The 18,057-nt window shown below is 35.1% G+C and overlaps 3 protein-coding genes across 5 annotated transcripts; 2 read left to right on the forward strand and 1 right to left on the reverse strand.

Annotated features, from left to right (window-relative positions):
• The first annotated feature begins 356 nt into the window (after positions 1-356).
• Positions 357-2,449, forward strand: LOC130798590 (1-aminocyclopropane-1-carboxylate oxidase homolog 1-like). Of its 2 annotated transcripts, none has more exons than XM_057661644.1 (3): positions 357-956; positions 1,569-1,890; positions 2,017-2,449. In XM_057661644.1, the coding sequence occupies exons 1-3, from the start codon at positions 424-426 to the stop codon at positions 2,266-2,268; spliced, it is 1,107 nt and encodes a 368-aa protein (XP_057517627.1). In that variant the 5' UTR covers positions 357-423; the 3' UTR covers positions 2,269-2,449. The 2 variants fall into 2 exon arrangements, with proteins under 2 accessions (XP_057517627.1, XP_057517626.1); XM_057661643.1 differs by having other exon boundaries at positions 363-962; positions 2,017-2,268.
• A 6,195-nt stretch (positions 2,450-8,644) lies between these two features.
• On the forward strand, positions 8,645-11,309 carry LOC130798592 (1-aminocyclopropane-1-carboxylate oxidase homolog 1-like). Its single transcript, XM_057661646.1, has 3 exons — positions 8,645-9,165; positions 9,937-10,258; positions 10,662-11,309. Exons 1-3 carry the CDS (start codon positions 8,645-8,647, stop codon positions 10,908-10,910), a joined length of 1,092 nt encoding a protein of 363 aa, XP_057517629.1. The 3' UTR covers positions 10,911-11,309.
• On the reverse strand, positions 10,639-17,955 carry LOC130798591 (transcription factor EMB1444-like). 2 transcript variants are annotated; one of them, XR_009039077.1, is made up of 12 exons: positions 16,385-17,788; positions 15,458-15,628; positions 15,250-15,334; positions 14,971-15,012; positions 14,766-14,825; positions 13,746-13,862; positions 12,714-13,667; positions 12,524-12,625; positions 12,010-12,147; positions 11,731-11,856; positions 11,462-11,599; positions 10,639-10,777 (listed from the first exon to the last, which is right to left on the reverse strand). XR_009039077.1 is itself a non-coding variant. In XM_057661645.1 (11 exons), the coding sequence occupies exons 1-11, from the start codon at positions 16,477-16,479 to the stop codon at positions 11,519-11,521; spliced, it is 1,971 nt and encodes a 656-aa protein (XP_057517628.1). In that variant the 5' UTR covers positions 16,480-17,955; the 3' UTR covers positions 11,072-11,518. The 2 variants fall into 2 exon arrangements, 1 of the variants encoding a protein (XP_057517628.1); XM_057661645.1 differs by lacking the exon at positions 10,639-10,777 and having other exon boundaries at positions 11,072-11,599; positions 16,385-17,955.
• Positions 17,956-18,057: the final 102 nt, after the last annotated feature.

Genomic DNA, 18,057 nt, shown 5'->3' on the forward strand with positions numbered 1-18,057 from the left:
ACAAAAGCCCATTGGGCTAGAAGTGTGGATGCGCATAGACGCCACTTAAATGAGGGTGGTTGAGATTCGAATCCGTGACCTCTTGTCACGTTGGCTTCTGATACCATGTCAAGGCACCAATTCATCGGGTTTGTGTACAGTCAACTCCCCTCTTATGCGGATCTTATTGTGTACAAGCTCAATAACAAATTTATCATCATTTTGTGTCTTATATGTTTTATTATTTATTCACCATGGCCTATGCAGACCCAAGCCTAGATTCTCCCTTGCAGTACGCAACACTACCTTATGACTAAAATTTTTCCTTTTAGTGTTTTGTGTTGAAAAGATGTCTGATTGATCATCAAACGCCGAACATTTTGTAGTTTTCTTGTTCTTTTTGCATTTAAAGCTTTGACCCTTTGAAACCATTCATTGCTCCAAATGAAGCACAACACAGAGAGTTTAGGCTTAGAAGTGTTAAATTGTTATGATAAGGAGAAGGAATTGAATGAACTAATGTCAACAAAAGCTGGTGTAAAAGGACTAGTAGATTCTGGAATCCTTAAGGTCCCTAGAATATTTCTTTACTCAGATGATGTAAATCGTTTCGATCAAGAGGGCTCGAATCATGTAGGCTTTCAAGTACCAATAATCAATCTCGAAGGCTATGAAGGTAAAAGGCGCAACATGATCAAGACCGAAATGTTACAAGCATCAAAGTCCTGGGGCATATTTCAGGTTCTTAACCATGAGGTTCTGATGGATGTCATGAAAAACATGCTCGAAAGTGTGTACGATTTTCACGAGCAGCCTAAAGAGATGAAGGAGGCATACTATTCTCATGATTCCTCAAGGAAAGTGTGGTATTATGTGACTCTTCACTCTACTCATAAAGCTGCATTATGGAAGGATACAATTGCTTGTCAGTTTGAGAACACGAGAGCTGATTTTGAAGCCTTACCTCTCATTTGCAGGTTTCAATTTTCCTATCTTCTCTTATTCAAACTGAATTTTATTGAATATTGTTTACTTAACATATCTTGTAGCCTCAACCATTAACTTAACCTTTTGGTTGAGTTGTTTGTAACACCTCGGCCTATTGGACCGCTAGTGACTACCCCATGCAAATTCTAGACTAGCCCCACAGAAAAAAAAAAACAGTCTTTTTAGCACACTTTGACCTCAATCTCGCGCACCCGGGAAAACTTCCCATGATGTCACCTATTTTAAGATTTCTCCCATCAAACACGCTTAACTGTGGAGTAGCAAATGGACTTCTTAGAAAAGAAGATGCACCTTGTTAATTGAGTAGTCTATCAATTCTTTTTAAAGCTCAATCCGGGGTATCACATGGTTTCTTGACGTGGTATCAGAGACCTAGGTCATGAGTTTAAGGTTACCTTACATCAACATTTCTAGTCCAAAGGACTCTCGTGTGAGGAGCTCTGATAGAGTATATAACACATCTTGAAGCCTCAAACATTAGCTATTATGCATCAACTTAAGCTTTTAGTTGAGTTGCTGGTTTGTTAACAAGATCATAAGTCATAATTGTTTCTTTCTTGGGCATGTAATGGATTGTGCAGGAAACGAATGTCTGATTATGTCGAGCACATTATCGAACTAAAAGGGAAGCTGAGCGAGTTGTTATCAGAGGCTTTAGGGCTAGAGCACGACCACCTTGAACTAATGGAATGCATGGACGCTCGAAAGGTGGTCGGGCATTACTACCCTGCTTGCCCTGAGCCAGACATGACTTTAGGCACAGCACACCATTCAGACCCTTATTTTTTCACAATTTTGTTACAAGGTGATATTGATGGACTCCAAGTCTTGCATCAGGATCAGTGGATAGATGTGAAACCCTTGGATGGAGCACTTATTGTTATAATAGGTGATATGTTGCAGGTATAACTTTTGATTAAGGTCTTTTAATTCAAATTTAAGAATTAATTTAAATCTCGATAATATTGATAACCGTTGTTATTACGTTCTTGGACTAAATTAAACATTGTGTTTTGGTTTTACGTGTAGTTGATAACCAACAATATGGTAAGAACCGCTGAACATAGAGTGCTAGCAAATCGGAAAGGACCAAGGTTGTCAGCAGCGTGTTTTTTCTATCCAAATGGTAGAAATAAAGATCGAAAATATGGACCGATAAAGGAACTTTTGTCTGATAACAATCCTGCATTCTACAAAGAAATCACTCATGCTGAATATCTCAAGGAATACAGTTTACATGGATTTTGTGGGTCCAAAGCTCTTCCTTATTTCAAGATTTAAGCTTTACCAACAATTTATTTAATAACGACATTTTATTACCCAGTGCTGTTAAATGACTTCCACGTGAGCGGAATTTGATGGCACAAAATTACTAAGCATTGTTTGATGATACTTTCATGTATGAGTTGACATTTTCAATTCATTTAAAATCTAATAAGTATGATATCCATAATTGAGCTGTTTGTCTGTTTCTGATATTCATTTATTTGTACTGCAAATTAATCTTGAGAAGGAAATCTACATTGGCTTAGTTTCGGTCAGAGCCTTAAAGGTATTCAAAACAAACTCAATAATCTGATATTTACATGACTTTATAATCAAATTCAACCTTAAAATAAATTTTAAATTACGTAAAAATCAATACAACACAAGACTCCACTTTATTTGGAGTTTTGGACTCTGACCACGGCATATAAATCAAGGTTTCAGGCATGCGTTCTTCTGCACTTCTCTGTTGTCTGTTTCCCTTAGCTTGCTGTGCAAGTTATTATAGCCAGGTATAGGATCTCCCCCGAAGTTATATATGTTATCAGTTGGACTTTATTTAAACATTAATATCTCTAGATACACATGATAAAAAATCATAAAAAATACATAATAAAAAAATATGTATTGAGACAAATTTAACGAGATCTTAAAATCATTAATTAAAATTCTCTCTCTTTGAAGTAGAATATTCTAAATAAAAATAACATTTGAGAACTGAGAGGGTATTTAAATTTACTAATAATTTCACAGAGTTTTTATACTAGTTTTAGATATTTTCTTAATCACACCAGAGACTCATTTATATATTTTATATGGATTTACATATTTAGTACACATTTATTTTTATTTTATTCTACCAACAACTACCGACTAAAAACAAATAAAGCAACAAACATACAATAAAACAAAATATATTAGGTCATGAAAGATTCTAAACAACCCAAATTAACATTTTTGCTCTGAAGATTTTGAACAGATTTGGTCATTTTTTAAGTCCAACGACACGTGGAAACAGAATTTCATTCCAAAGCTTCAAAGTTCTTAATTCACTGGTTTCAGAAAAGACTAAAAACACACTTAAAAGTTTTGCATATGAAAGCAAGAAGATATAATAAATTAGCTTACCTTTGCATATATTCGTGAGGATTGAGAAACTTATTAATTTTCTAGTCTTTTGATTAGTTGTTCAAATAATAATTATTGTAGCAGTTATTAATTATTTATACTCTTTTTTTTTTTAATGTGTAGAACTCAAAAATAAAATAATAATTAAAGTATTTAATATAGCAATAATGAAGGAACGAATTGACAATTGAGCAATGAGCATGTATATTTTCTTTAATTCTTATTAGTAAGGAACCAATTTAATTAAAAGTTTATGATTGATGCCTCATGATATGTATATTACTATACTTTAACACGTCTCTTCACACAAAAGCCCTTTGGGTTAGAAGTATGAATGCAGCATATGATCTCCTTATGTTTGGTGCTAAATATTTCACATTAAATGAGAGGTTGTTGAGATTCGAATCCATGACCTCTTGTCATGTAGGCTCTGATATTAAATATCAATAAATTAATTCAACTAAAAGCTTAAACTTATGATTAAGGTCATATAATTGATATATTATGTATAATGTACTTTAACACTTATAAGGATAATTAGGGGTGACATGAAATTCTTCATATTTTTAAAAGCCATATTTTTTTTCTATATTTCTAAAAATAAGGTTCTAAAAATAAGGGTGTTATTATTTATCGTCACTTTTTTTTATTTTATCGCTACCCCTTAATTAAATTACGAATTTGCCCCTGATCTTTAAAAAATTACGAAATTGCCACTGCACTTAAAACATGTTTAACAAATGTAAATCGCACTTAATAACACTATTATCACTTAATAACATTATTATCGCGACTCTATATATATTAAATTTTCAAAGGTGTTGTAGTATATACGAATTCAAACACGGTACTATCTCTCTAAAAACACTACGTTAACTTAATCAAGCTAAAACCGTACATCGAACAACAATGGCATACGAAAACGAGCATGATAATGATTCGGTAAGTAATTAATCGATTTGAAATTTTTAAAAAGAAAAAAAATTTCCATAAAAGCCCGTCGCACAAAAATTACGACCAGACCTAGGCTGAGTCGCACAAAAAGTGCGAATGGACCTAGGTTGAGTCGCACAAAAAGTGTGACTGGTTCAAAATTTTTTTATTTTTTTTATTTTTTTGAATTTCGAATTATAAAATTTCATTTGTTCAATTAATTTATTTTTTAAGTTATTGTTATTTAACAAATGTTGAAATAAATTATTTTATTTATATATTATTATATTATGATAATATTATTATAATAATTAGTGTTGAATTTTTTTAGTCGCACAAAAAGTGCGACTGTACCTAGGTCGAGTCGTACGTAGGTCGAGTCGCACAAAAAGTGCGACTGGACCTAGGTATGCGACTACTATAAATTTATTTTTTTTTTCTGAAATTCGAATTATAAAATTTATTTTTTTTAATTAATTTATTTTTTAAGTTATTGTTATTTCATAAATGTTGTAATATATTATTTTATTTTAATATATTACTATATTATGATAATGTTATTATAACAATTAGATTTGAATTTAAATAATTTACTTCAATGTTTAATTATTTTTTTAAACAATTAATTCTTCGTATTTATTATAATTATTTTTTAAATTATTATTATTTATTAAATATTATAATAAATGATTTTATTTACTCATATATTTTAATATGTTATTATATTATGATAATTATTATATTTTAATATTATTTGCAGGACTTTGAAAACTTAGGGGATGATGTAGATTATTCTGATAGATTTGTTACTGATAGAGAATTTGATTCTGTAGATGATTTACATGCTTGGGCTGATGAGATAGCACTAATAATTGGTTTTCAATTTACACGTGCTTCATATAAACAAAAGGAAGGACTATTTAGAGTGAGTTTGTACTTTAAGATGTCACCGCTACGGTAATATAAGGGGTGATTTGCATAACTTAGACAATGCTGCCCGACTTGGTTCTAAAAGTAGGACTTGTGGGTGTAAATTTATGATTATAGGAAGTAGTCGTAAAACAGGGGAAAGACCTTGGACGGTTAAAGTGTTTCCTGGTGAAAAAGAAAGACATAACCACCCGTTCTTCATGTACAGAGATGGTCAAATAAGAGTAAATAGGATGACTGTCGATATTAGACAGCACATACGAGATCTAAGTGCAACTGGCATGCAACCAGCATTTATAATGACTTTAATTAGAAGGAATTATCCTAGTTTTTTTGCTAATATGAATCAAATTTATAATGTAAGACAGTCAATAAGGAAGGAAGAGATGGATGGTAGGACTCCTTTTCAACACTGTCTATATATGGCCACGGAGCATAATTATGTAGTCTGGACAGACTTGGATAGTGAGGGGCAATTGAGTAGATTATTGATTGCGAATTCAACATCTATGCAAATGATACGTTCGTGGCCCCATGTTGTGTTGATAGACACAACTTACAAAACGAATAAGCAAAAATGGCCCCTTTGCGAATTCATTGGAATGACACCAACGAATCACAACTTCTTTGTTGCGTTCTGTTTGATGCGAGATGAGATGGTTGTGTCTTATTCTTGAGTGTTGGAGAGGTTGAAGGGTATTTACGGCAGAGTCCAGACGCCCAACATAATCGTAACGGATCGGGATGAGGGTTTGTCTGTAGCTATTCGTGTTGTCTTTCCAGGTAATCAGGTTTCAATGATTAATTAATTTTTTTTTCTTTTTCTCAAATTTAAATTAAAAACTACTTCTTACAATAACATTATCATAATATAATGTATTACAACATTTATTAAATAACAATAACTTAAAAAATAAATTAATTAAACAAAATAAATTCATTCAAAATTCAAAAAATAAATAAATCAAACCAGTCGCACAAAATGTGCAACTGTACCTAGGTTGAGTCGCACAAAAAGTACGACTCCACCTAGGTACAGTCGCACTTTTTGTGCGACTGATGTTTATTTATTTATTTTTAAAATTAATTCGAATTTAAATTCAAAACTACTTCTTATAACAACATTATCATAATATAATGTATTACAATATTTATTAAATAACAATAACTAAAAAAATAAATTAATTAAACAAAACAAATTCATTCGAATTTTTTTTTTTAAAAAAATATATTTGTTCATACCAGTCGCACAAAAAGTGCGACTCGACCTAAGTACAGTTGTACTTTTGAAAGTCCAGGGACAAATTCGTAATTTTATTAGGGGAGGTGGCGATAAAATAAAAAAGATGGCGATAAATAAAATTAGGAATAAATAAATCCGAAGGGGGAATAGTAATTTTGTGTTGCTCGGGTGCGCTGAATTGATGGCTTGGGCAATGAAATGGTTCTCTAATCTTTTAAAAGTGTATTCTATAAGTATAAACGATCATGTTACTCAGGAGCGGAGCAAAATTGATAAATTTTTTTAATGCTATATTTAATAACAATAATTATAATATCTTTCTAAGAATTTTGTATCTTTAAAAACTTAACATATACGTAACTCTTAGTTTTTCGAGGCCCAGTGTGGTCGAACATGTTGAACATGCTCAGAACCTCCTCTGATGTTCATTGTCTGCATGTATAAGCATATAAATCCTAATTCATTAAGTTAGTCCCAAATGAGTTACTCTTATGAGAGCTCGTCTACTAGTAAGATGACCTCGAAACAAAAAGTTTATATGCTAATAATTTGAATTATTTGACTATTTAACCTATGTATGACGCGTCTCTCACAGTGAGACCGTCTTGTACAAGAACAAAGAGTTTAGAGAGAAGTTAGGCGTTGCTCCATTATCTGAGAAAATCCATGAAAATAGTTTAAGATGGTTTGGACATGTGCAAAGAAACACTCTCGATTTTCCCGTTAAAAGGAAAGAAAGCATCATAGTGGAGGGTAGAGAAATCGAGGAAAACCTAAAAAAATGTGGGTCGAGCAAATAAAGAAAGATTTGAGTGAGTTGAGCCTCTCTGCGGACTTGACTAGTAATAGAAATAGTTGGAGACGTCAGATCCATATCTTAGACTACTATTAATTTCGCCAGTTGCCTTCATGACCTAGTGTGTAGTTGCTTCTTCCCAACTCTGTTTTTGTTTTTTTTTTTCTCTCAACGTGGCTTTATTTTATCTATCTTTTATCTTTTATTTGTATATTATTGTCATGTTATTTTATGTTGACCTAGTCTTTCCTTGCAAGCTGGTGTAATCTCGAGACAACGTTGCCACTCATATCCTTTAATGCAGGATTTCTTCTATTTGGGGTAAAATCGATCGATTTCCTCTAGTTCTCCCTGTGAAGGGAGTATGGGTATGAATTGTTAGTCCACTTTCCTCATTCAAATCATGCTCTCAAGCGGGATATTGAATATGATGATGATGAAATCATTTTCCGAAAATAATAGTTCTTGCTTAGGAATTGTTAGCAAGTGTCCAATCTGCGCCTCCAAATTTTAGTTAGCAATCAATAAGCATAGCACATGAATTTCATCCCATGACACACAAAACGTTAAAAAAAACACTTCCAATCACTTTTCTGTATAATCTCTGAAGTAAATAGTAGCAAATTCATGTTTGCAATTTGCATATGAGTGTGATAACTAACTCAATGTCCACAACTTGATATACATTCATTGTACATTTCATTCTCGCTAGAGCTTTTGCAATTTGCATGAGTGTGAATGATAACTAACTCAATGTCCACAACTTGATATACATTATATTTCATGCTCGCTAGAGCTTGTTTGGTCTCTGTTGAGTATACATTTCAAGTCCCATTTAAAATGAGTAAGAAAAAGTTAATAAGTATATGAGTGACTTAATTTCAAATCAGTATACGGCCTTATGAGACGGTTTTGATTCGAATGGACAATATCATATTTTTGCAAATCATTCATGACTGGTGGGTCTAACAAAAACAACTTTGAAGCTAGTACAACTATAGAATAGAATTCCCGTTTAAACTGATTGCCTATGGATTAAGATATGTCATATAATCTATTGGCTACTAACTCAAAAAAGACAAACTAGTCAACATCATGGTGCTTATATTAACATAAATTACCAATAATATGTGAGAAATTGAACTTTCAAAAATATACAACGTTGGTTCAAGATTGCCACCAAAGGAAAAGGCCAAAACGTGGGTACCTCATCTCTAACTTTGGAAGTTTGCCCATTTTTTGTTACTTATTGAAGATTGATAAGAGTTGATCGTACCAAAGAGGTAGCCATTGTCTTCTATTACTCTAACATCAATACAAAAACCAAGAAATCCTAGATTATCTTCATTCAACTCAAAACTATGGAAAAAGCTACTATCCTCGACCATGAATTCATCTATGATCGAGAAAAAGAGGTCGAAGCATTTGAACAAACTAAGGCTGGAGTTAAAGGGCTCATCGACAAGGGTATATCGAGCATACCTCGTTTCTTTGTTCACCCACAAGAAAATCTATCGTCGAATAGCGATTCATGCCTTCCAGTAAAGTTCCCGGTGATAGATTTTGGTGATGACGGATGTAGGGAAGGTTCAGAGATAGTAAAGGATATACGAAATGCTTCACAAACGTGGGGGTTTTTCCAGCTTGTAAATCACGGGATCTCATTGGAAGCGATGGAGGAAGTGTTGGAAGGTATTCGAAAGTTTCACGAACAGGCTACACACGAGAAAACTAGGTTCTACACGCGTGATCTTACGCAAAAGGTTCGATATTATTGCAATGGAGATCTCTTGGTATCTAGAGCTGCTAATTGGAGGGATTCTATAAGTTGTGAGTACCAAGATGGTGATTTGAACCCTGAAGAACTGCCTCTTATTTGCAGGTAAGAATTCTTACTAGAGTTAAGCAACATTTCGTACAAGGAGGATGTCTTCCATATGCTTCTATAGTTTAAAAAAAAAAACAAAGTTGATAACAATTATTGATATGCTTAAAAAATAACAAGACACAACTACTTTTACCTTGTTCATGCTCGCTTTGTCCCACCATATTTGTCCCATAAGCATTTGGTGGGAAAACAGAGAGAAGTGAGTCCCACCATATTTGTCCCATAAGCATTTGGTGGGAAAACAGAGAGAAGTGAATGAGATGAAAAGGTAGGTAAATGTGTAAATAAAATGAAAAGCTATGTAAAACGTCTAGAAGAAACTAGGAAAGAGTATGAGTCATTATAAAAATAAAAATTGAGCAAATTCAATGAAACCGACTAAAAAGGAAACTGAAACTAATTTTTCAGAACAGAGAAATCTGAAATCAATAATTGTTCTCAGCATAGAAATCCTCATCATCATCATCGTACCCAGTGTATCCCGTCCATAGGAACTATGATCTGGGTTTAGGGAGGGAAGGAAGATGGGAACCATACATATAAAAAAGAATGCGGTTTATAAAGTTTCTCAGCTAGAGAAAGATTCTCAGAAAGAGAGATTCCTGCAATGATGATGATGAGGAATTCTATGTTGGTAACAACAATTACCCTAATCCCCGAAATGCCCTTGTCTTAACTTTTCCAAGCAGAATAGTGTTACAAACATTTGTCTTGTCCAAGTATCATAGCTTAAAATTGGCTTTTCATGAAGCAATGAATTTGCAGGGAAGCAATAACCAGGTATATGGAAAACATACTAATACTAAAGAAAAAGCTATCTGAGGTACTATCAGAGGCTTTAGGGCTTCACAAAGAGTATCTAGCAAAGATAGAATGCATGGAAACTGCAAACTTGGTGTGCCACTACTATCCGGCATGCCCAGAACCACACCTAACCTTAGGCGCAACAAAGCATTGCGATCCATCCTTCATGACGATTCTCCTACAAGACAACATTGGTGGCCTCCAAATCTTACACGAGGGTCAATGGATCAATGTTCAACCTCGGCCAGGGGCTTTAGCAATCCATCTCGGAGATTTAATGCAGGTTGGCATAGTAAACAATTATTTAAACACGATCTTAGGGATTAACAGCCCAATCCTAGTCCAGCTTGTTTTGTGTTTTGCAAGTAACCTCTCTTATGGATTTTTTGGTGACTCATCTCTCCCTTTGCTGGGATCTCCTTACTTGGGGGTTAATTGCCTGCGTGCTTTCCTCTTATCCTCTCCCTTGAGGGGTACGGTATGATCTGTCCGCTACCTCTTCCCCCACCCGGACCCTGTCTTTGTCCGGGATGCTGGGCTGATAACTATAACCATGACTATAATCTTAGGGATTAACAGCTGAAGTTTTTTTCAACCTCATTTACAATGTATTTTACTTTTGCATGTTCTCTATATCAGCATAAACTGGGTTCAAAACTAAAGTATCAATGTTCATGACTATGCAGTTGATCACAAATGCAAAGTTCAAAAGCGTTGAGCACCGAGTGCGTCTAGGGAAAAACTGTCCAAGGGTATCAGCTGCATGTTTCTTCTATCCGAGCACCAAGAAGAAAAACGAAAACTACAAGCCAATAGAGGAGATTCTATCAGAAAACAGTCCGTTGTATAGGGGAACAAGCGTCACCGAATATCTAGCCTACTATCGGACGAAAGGGCTTAATGGCCAACCAGCCCTTCCCCATTTTGAGTTATAGATAAACTCGATTTTGCATCAAATCATAGTTTCTTTACCACTTATGTTAAGAGTCAAATAAATAACAATTGTAGTAAAAGAAAGCGCGGTGACTTCAGATGCATAGCTAAAAGCCTAAAAGATTTACCGATTAGAGCTAAACATGTATGGGTGTATGGTCAGACCACGTTAAGAACCAATAATTGTGCATGGGCGGGGCTTGGGGCTTGGGGCTGGAGTCAGGGTAGGTCCATGATTAGCAGTTCATGATATAATATGAACGAAAAAGACTAGCCGAGTATTAGAGAAAAGAGAGTGAAATCAAAATGCGCACATAAGATTCATTAACAAGTTGTAAAGTGTTACATGGGCCAGGCGGGTTACAATTCTCACCCAAAAATAAAAAAGAAGATTCAAAACAAACAGTAAACAGAAAAGATCCATTTGTTCGGTATTTTCGGGGTTTCTTTTCTCTAACAAACTATTCATACTTGAAAGGGAGCATGCAAATCCAAAACACAAAAAAAACATGTTTAATAAGCAGTTGTCGCAAAACATGACAAAACAACTCACAGCACTTCAAAGAAAGCACCGAAACCGATGTTGCTGACACCAATCGAGCAAAAGCCGTCAACTAGTAGTTTTTGATTGCAATAGCTGGACAAGTGACCACAAGACATCCATTCTATGCAAGTTCCTGTTGCTCTGACTCTGCAATGCCAAATATTTATTTTTCAATTAGCGAAACGCTGCACATATTATATGAAAACTTTGATTACAACCCGCTAAAGACTTCTAACATACATTAGCTGTCAGTTCACGTTATTGGGTCTAGAATTTACCTCAACCACAAAACGCATCCATGTTTTATCTCCATGGTTGTCGGTCATGCCTTTTAATATAGTCAGGCCCAAACTCCTGATGGCTTCGGCTATCTCGAGAAAATGATCACAATCTTCACATAACATCTATAAATGCAAAAGGCAAAGTATAAGTTCCAAAATAATATTTAACGGTGGGGTGAGCTTCCAATTGTATGGCTGAATGGCTCATAACGTGACATTTAACAATTCTTGAAGCATCGTCATCACTGAAATGATATATACGCGGAATACACCTACCTCAATTAGCATTTGCCCATTCATATTGATATTTTCTACTACAATTGGGCAGATTTTCATATGGCCTCCAACCTCTACGGCCCAGCTTGACCCTTGCTCATAACCAGGACCTAACGCTCCCATTTCATTACTGCAACCCTGAATATCCAAGTATACGGAGTCACGTTCAATTTTTTTACACAATGAATTAAGACGCACTCAATCTTCCTTATTTAAAGATTTGGGACTAAACATGTATAGAAAGCAGCATCTTCAGTTAATATGCAGCAATTACATGACTTGATCAACGAGAAATTGAGATGATTAAAAGAGACCTATGTTACTTAGACTCAGTAACTGATGTTGGATACTGGAACGTGTCTAAGTGTTGGATAAGTCTAAAATGAAGTGTCTAAGTGCCATACCAATGCCGAGAATCAAGGATAGGACACGGGTATGTGAAGCAAAATGATGAGTCCGAGAAACACAGAAAGAGACTAAGAGAGGAACACAGAGTTCGTTAGTTTGTTCTTACCCTAGACTTAACACAGTTACTAAGCTTGTCGGCGTGCTTTGTGACACTCTGCATGAAGACCATATGCTTGATTGTACGCTCTAGCAATGAATCAATGCTACACTGCAAAATTATAGCAAGGATCTCAATATATGTTTGAAAATTCAATCTGAATAGCATCATTTTCGCATAAAGACCGAAGGAAACATACCTTTGATCCATTGGGAACAAGTTCCCGGAGCTCTTTAATCCGATCTTGAATAAGCTGCCTATCTCTAGGTCTAGGCCGAGAACTTTCACCGGGTCTAGCTCTCTTTTTATTAGGCTTACCCGGTTCAACTGGCCTCGCCAACGGTTCTCTATATGCGCTAGTTGAAGACCTAATGCTACAAGAGTCTGAAGAGTTCAAGCAGTTCTGTGTACTATCCTCTAGAAGTGACGAGCACCCAATCGAGTAATACGAAGATGAACCTATTGTATGGCTAGTATCAATAGATGGCTCCGGCATTTTTTCAGTCGTTAACATAGATTCAGATGTCGAGAGCGACTTTGAGCTCTTAAAAGCAGCATCCTTATGGAAAAAATTAGCCACAACGGCTTCTAAAAGATGATCCGTGCCAGAATCTGTTGTAAGTAGGCTACTTTCCACAGCATCTGGCATCTGAGAAGCAAATCTTTCCTCGGAATTTTCTGTCTCCCAAGACCAAGGGTAGCACTGTTTTAAAAACCCAGGTCCTAAAGCTTCATGCAGCTCTGTTCCAGCCGAGAACATGACGGATGAATGCAAGTTTCCAAGACCATCCAAGCAACTGAACTCTTGTATATTTTCAACATTATTTTCCGCCTTCAGTTTTTCTACCGAATCTGAAGCAATCACCTTTTCAACTTTTTCCTCAGACAAATGATCCGGTACTTTGGACTTCTCAAATGAAAGTTTAACGTCACATACAGCGCTATTTTCTGTTATGCAACTTTGCGAAGATGCACCTATAACTCCATTTTGAGTTTTGTAACTCTTACTTCCACAATTCGAGCCGTTGAGCTGATCAATAGAATGCTGACTTCCAGATACTGAATGAATAAGCCCATTATTTGTCGTTTTATCAAGATCAAGTAAGCACTCTTGAGGGATAACTGGACTAAAATTTCTTGCAGGTATATCCGACTGAAAAAATTATAGCCAAATTAAGAGGTGAAAACAGAAAAAATATTCCAGATGGAAGAGGAGAAGAGGGCATCGTACCATATGTAACACATTCTGCAGACTGCTATGTATTGGAGTCTGGATATGGCATACTGACTCTTGAAGAGACGAAAATACGTATCGAATATGAGTCAACAGCTGCAAATTTTCATCAACCTATGTCCAGGAAATTTTAAGGGTTAAGAAAATATACAATGTCATTCAATGAAGTGTGAATCAATAAGATGTTGAACAAAACATTTTCCCAATTCTTCTTCTAGAACAACCTCATAATTCCCTTATAGATCATAGAGCTTCATTGCGAATTGGGTGCTACTTATGAGTTATGAAGTTTAGATTTACAAATACTTAATCTGTAGCTATAGCCTAAGACTTTGCAAAAAGGCCCCACAAAAGGTTCTAGACTCACGAAACCAGGTGATACTTTTGGTAAATTTGCGTACACCCACTATATCGTTCAACAGGGCAAGGATTTATAGTTTTTTGGTTTTAGATTATAACGGACTATAGTAAACGGCTCATTAAATCACGAGCAATTCTAATATAATGCTTGCTTACAAGGGTTAATCGGAAACAGTCTTATTGTTATCACTAATAAGGAAAAAGTTGCGTACTTCTTACCCCAACCCCATCCTAGGTGGGAGCCGCTTGATGGCATTGGGGCAATGGAACATGTATAAGTTCTAATGTTATTTGAATTAGATGCAAGCCGTTACATTTCTGTATTTTCTTACCTATCCTAAGATAAATTACAATGACATTGACATCTATAGAGCTCGAATAGAACACGTAGGGATTGTTATAATACTATCTACAAACTAGAGGATGCAAGAAGATGAGTAAATACAAATCACTCTGACATTTGCAATGTCACATGATTCGTTAATCTTCTCGAGAATCGCGAATCACAATAAGCGAATAATGGTCGGCTATTTTTGGGCCATCTTGAGCGAATCGCGAATTTAAAAAGCAAATTAACTAGTGAATCATGTAACACTGGACCATTGTATCAACTACTTGCCTACTTGATATGAGATTAAAAAAGAATTGACATCTTACTTTATTCACAGAGCCAAGCTGTACAACTCCATGTGGAACAACCGCCGCGACAACAATGGTCTGCAGAAGAATGAAATACAATTTATGAACATGTTGATCCAGCAACTATAAGTTGCACAGAAAAATACATCATAAAACATGATCTTTTCCAAATTAACATAGCCACTTATGAAACTTTAACAAAAATCTTAGAGATGAACCAAACCTTGATTCCAGCTGCAAACTGAGCTTGCCATCCATCACATGGCTGAGAGGGAGAAAGAACAGATACATACAGAAATTAGTGAATAATGATGCTAAACAAGATTACAAAATGGCCGACGGTTAAAATTAAAAAGCATTACCAAAGTTGCAACTTCGAAATTTAGTTTACAATTCCAATTGAGTTAAATAGCGCTAATACGAGAATGGTTTTTCTAGAGAAAAGATTGAAGCCTAGAGAAGTTTATGAAACTAAACTACCATTTTATGAATAGCAACACACCTCCGGTGGCGAGTCGGAACTCATTGCTTGTTCGCCGGCAAAAATCCAACTATGCTTCCCAGTAACAGCCACCTGGCCAACAATTCTGTTCACAAGATTATGTTAAACAAGGCTCCACAAAGAAGGAACATGTTCAATCTTCAAACGAATTATTATTTGGACCAACGCAAAGAGATTCTGCAAAGGGCTAAAAACAGGCAAAACATACCCTTCCCCAAGAGAATATACGTGATACGACATCTTTGCCACAGCCAGGCCAAGAGGATCATGTGCAACCTTCCCATCATGCAAGCCTTCAAATGCTTCACCAAAGCTTTTACTCTCGAAAGGATCAAGTTTAAAGTTATTATTGTAGAAAGCATCTTCCCAAGTCAGGACCCTGGAATAAGTTTCACAGGATTGATTTTAATGTACAAACATCCTACGATTTCTTGAAGCAAGTTGGATTGTGATGTGCAAACAGCTATCTCCAATTTATTAAAGAAAAGGAGGGTAAGTGTAGATTTTTAGAAAGGAGGCCTCAGTTGCTCAAGTAAAAAAAGTACTAAAATTTCATCGTTAAAATTAATAACGGGCATTCACCGAAATGGCAATTATCAAACAAGATAGTTAATAAACATGTGTGAACATATGAACTTCTCATCCAAGACATTCAAAACTTTGTGTCACAAATAAAGCATTAGAGATGCCAATTAGTTTGACAAATGTTCTAATATAACAAACTGATAGCTCTTTAAGTAATTCTTGCCATTGTTTGACAAACTTTACCATCCATTTAAGCAACATTATTCCAATGTTATCACAAAATATGTTATGATGTAGTTTTATCAACCATATTTTGCGGTAAGATCATAAGGGAATAGCGTGTGATCAAAAACTCAAATTCCACTTAAACCTAAAACTTCCAATAATCTTACTAACAATTCAACACAAATACAATAATTACAACATTTCATTACCTCAATGCCATCAGGTGGCAACCACCTAGGCGGGGTTTGGAGGGTTCACAACCTTACCCTTGTCATACAACAAAGGGGTTGTTCAGTTTCATACAGTAATCAAATAGAAATAATACTTAAACATCAATAAAGGAGTAAATCACAACATCAACATCAAGAAGAAAAGGAAAGCTTACATTCGAGCTCGATGATTGAGCTTCCAAAATACAGCATAGTTCCACTCTGAATTCCAACATAGGCTCCTAAGCAATTGTTGCAAATGAGTAGTCATCTTTTCACTCACCAGCAAATCCAAACTCTAAATCCCCACCCCTTCTCCCACCCTCAACTAAAGAACACTCGCACCGTGAACTCGGGTTTGTTAGTTAATAAATGTCAATCTGCCACACAAAAGTACCAACCTAATTAACTCAATTCTCTAATCTAGCTTCCTCTATATGAACCTCTTCCTGCCTGTTTCCTCCTCAACCCTGCTCGCCGCTTTATTGGCGGTCCAACAGTTGGTAGCAGCAAGCAATCTCTCCCCATCTGAGTTAAACACAGACCCTAAACACAAACCCTAGCAGTACTTCCAATCAAATTACTCTCAAATAGCTCAAAATGACAGAAATTTCACAAAATTAATCACACCCACAACACAATTAACCTTATAAATACCTTTCTTCATACAATTTTCCATCCTACGCACAAATGCACAATATGGATATTGCAAAAATTCACCAAAAAAGATCCCAACTTTACTCCAAAACAGAAAGATGCTTTTAGTTTAACTAATATCAGAAGACATTGTTAGAGGAAAAAAAGATAGCGTGAATGAAATTATGTGGAATAATTGTAATCCCTAGAGACCTAACAACAATTCCCAGATTAAAAAACTGAAACTTTAATTAAAAGGAAGCAAATTCAGTTGCAAACCACTAAATCCTTCTCTGAATCTGTAGAAATTGAATGAAAGTTACAAACTTTTCCCAGTTCAAAGCTTGAACCTTTTTTTAACAGGAAGTTCTTGAGCAAGTAACTCAACCCTCTGAACATCAATCAGTTCCATCACCCCCACTCTTTAAAGTATGAAAATTCTCAAAAAGTAGAAACAGAAAGTGACCCTTTTTTTAATTTTCTTTTTTATTCATGGGGTAAAATAGAAAATTGGAGCCAAAGTTTTGATCTTTGGCTTGCTTTTGTATGAGTATTATTAAAAAAATTGGAGTAGCTTTTTGAATTACTTTGATTTCATTTCTTTAATCCTTTCTTTCTGCTTTTGAGTGATCAATGTGAAGTGCTATGCTCTAACCTACACCTCATGTACCACTACACACCCCTTATCCTACACACTATGTACATATTAGCACTTGGCCAAAACAATACCACAAGTTTTTCTTTTTTTACTATGCTCAAATAGTGATTTTACAAGTACCCTAGGATAGAGGGTGGAAAATTTTGATGGGAATTTGGGTTTTGGAATGGAAAATTGTTGGGTTTTTATTAAAAATCAAATTCAAAAGGCAATGAGTAGTAGGTCATAAGAGAAGTGATATAATGGCCAACAATATGATGCCAATGTGAGGAATTGCTTCTTATCCACCCATCACTCTTCTTACATGTACAAAATCTACTCTTAAACCCACCTCCATTCCTCTTATCAAAACTTTCTCTTCTTGCAAAAGGGTTTGTTTAATTTTCCTTCATGATTCTATACTTAAAAGTTGTAACACCAATACTCCCACACCTAATGTATTTGAAACATGCCCGTCAGACATGTATCTGTATGATAAAATTTAACTTCAACACAACTTAAAAAATAAATTTTCAATAAAGTAAAAGACAATATAAACATAAAATTCAAATTTAA

Source organism: Amaranthus tricolor, chromosome 13, assembly GCF_026212465.1.
Source record: "Amaranthus tricolor cultivar Red isolate AtriRed21 chromosome 13, ASM2621246v1, whole genome shotgun sequence".
NCBI classification, from domain to species: domain Eukaryota; kingdom Viridiplantae; phylum Streptophyta; class Magnoliopsida; order Caryophyllales; family Amaranthaceae; genus Amaranthus; species Amaranthus tricolor.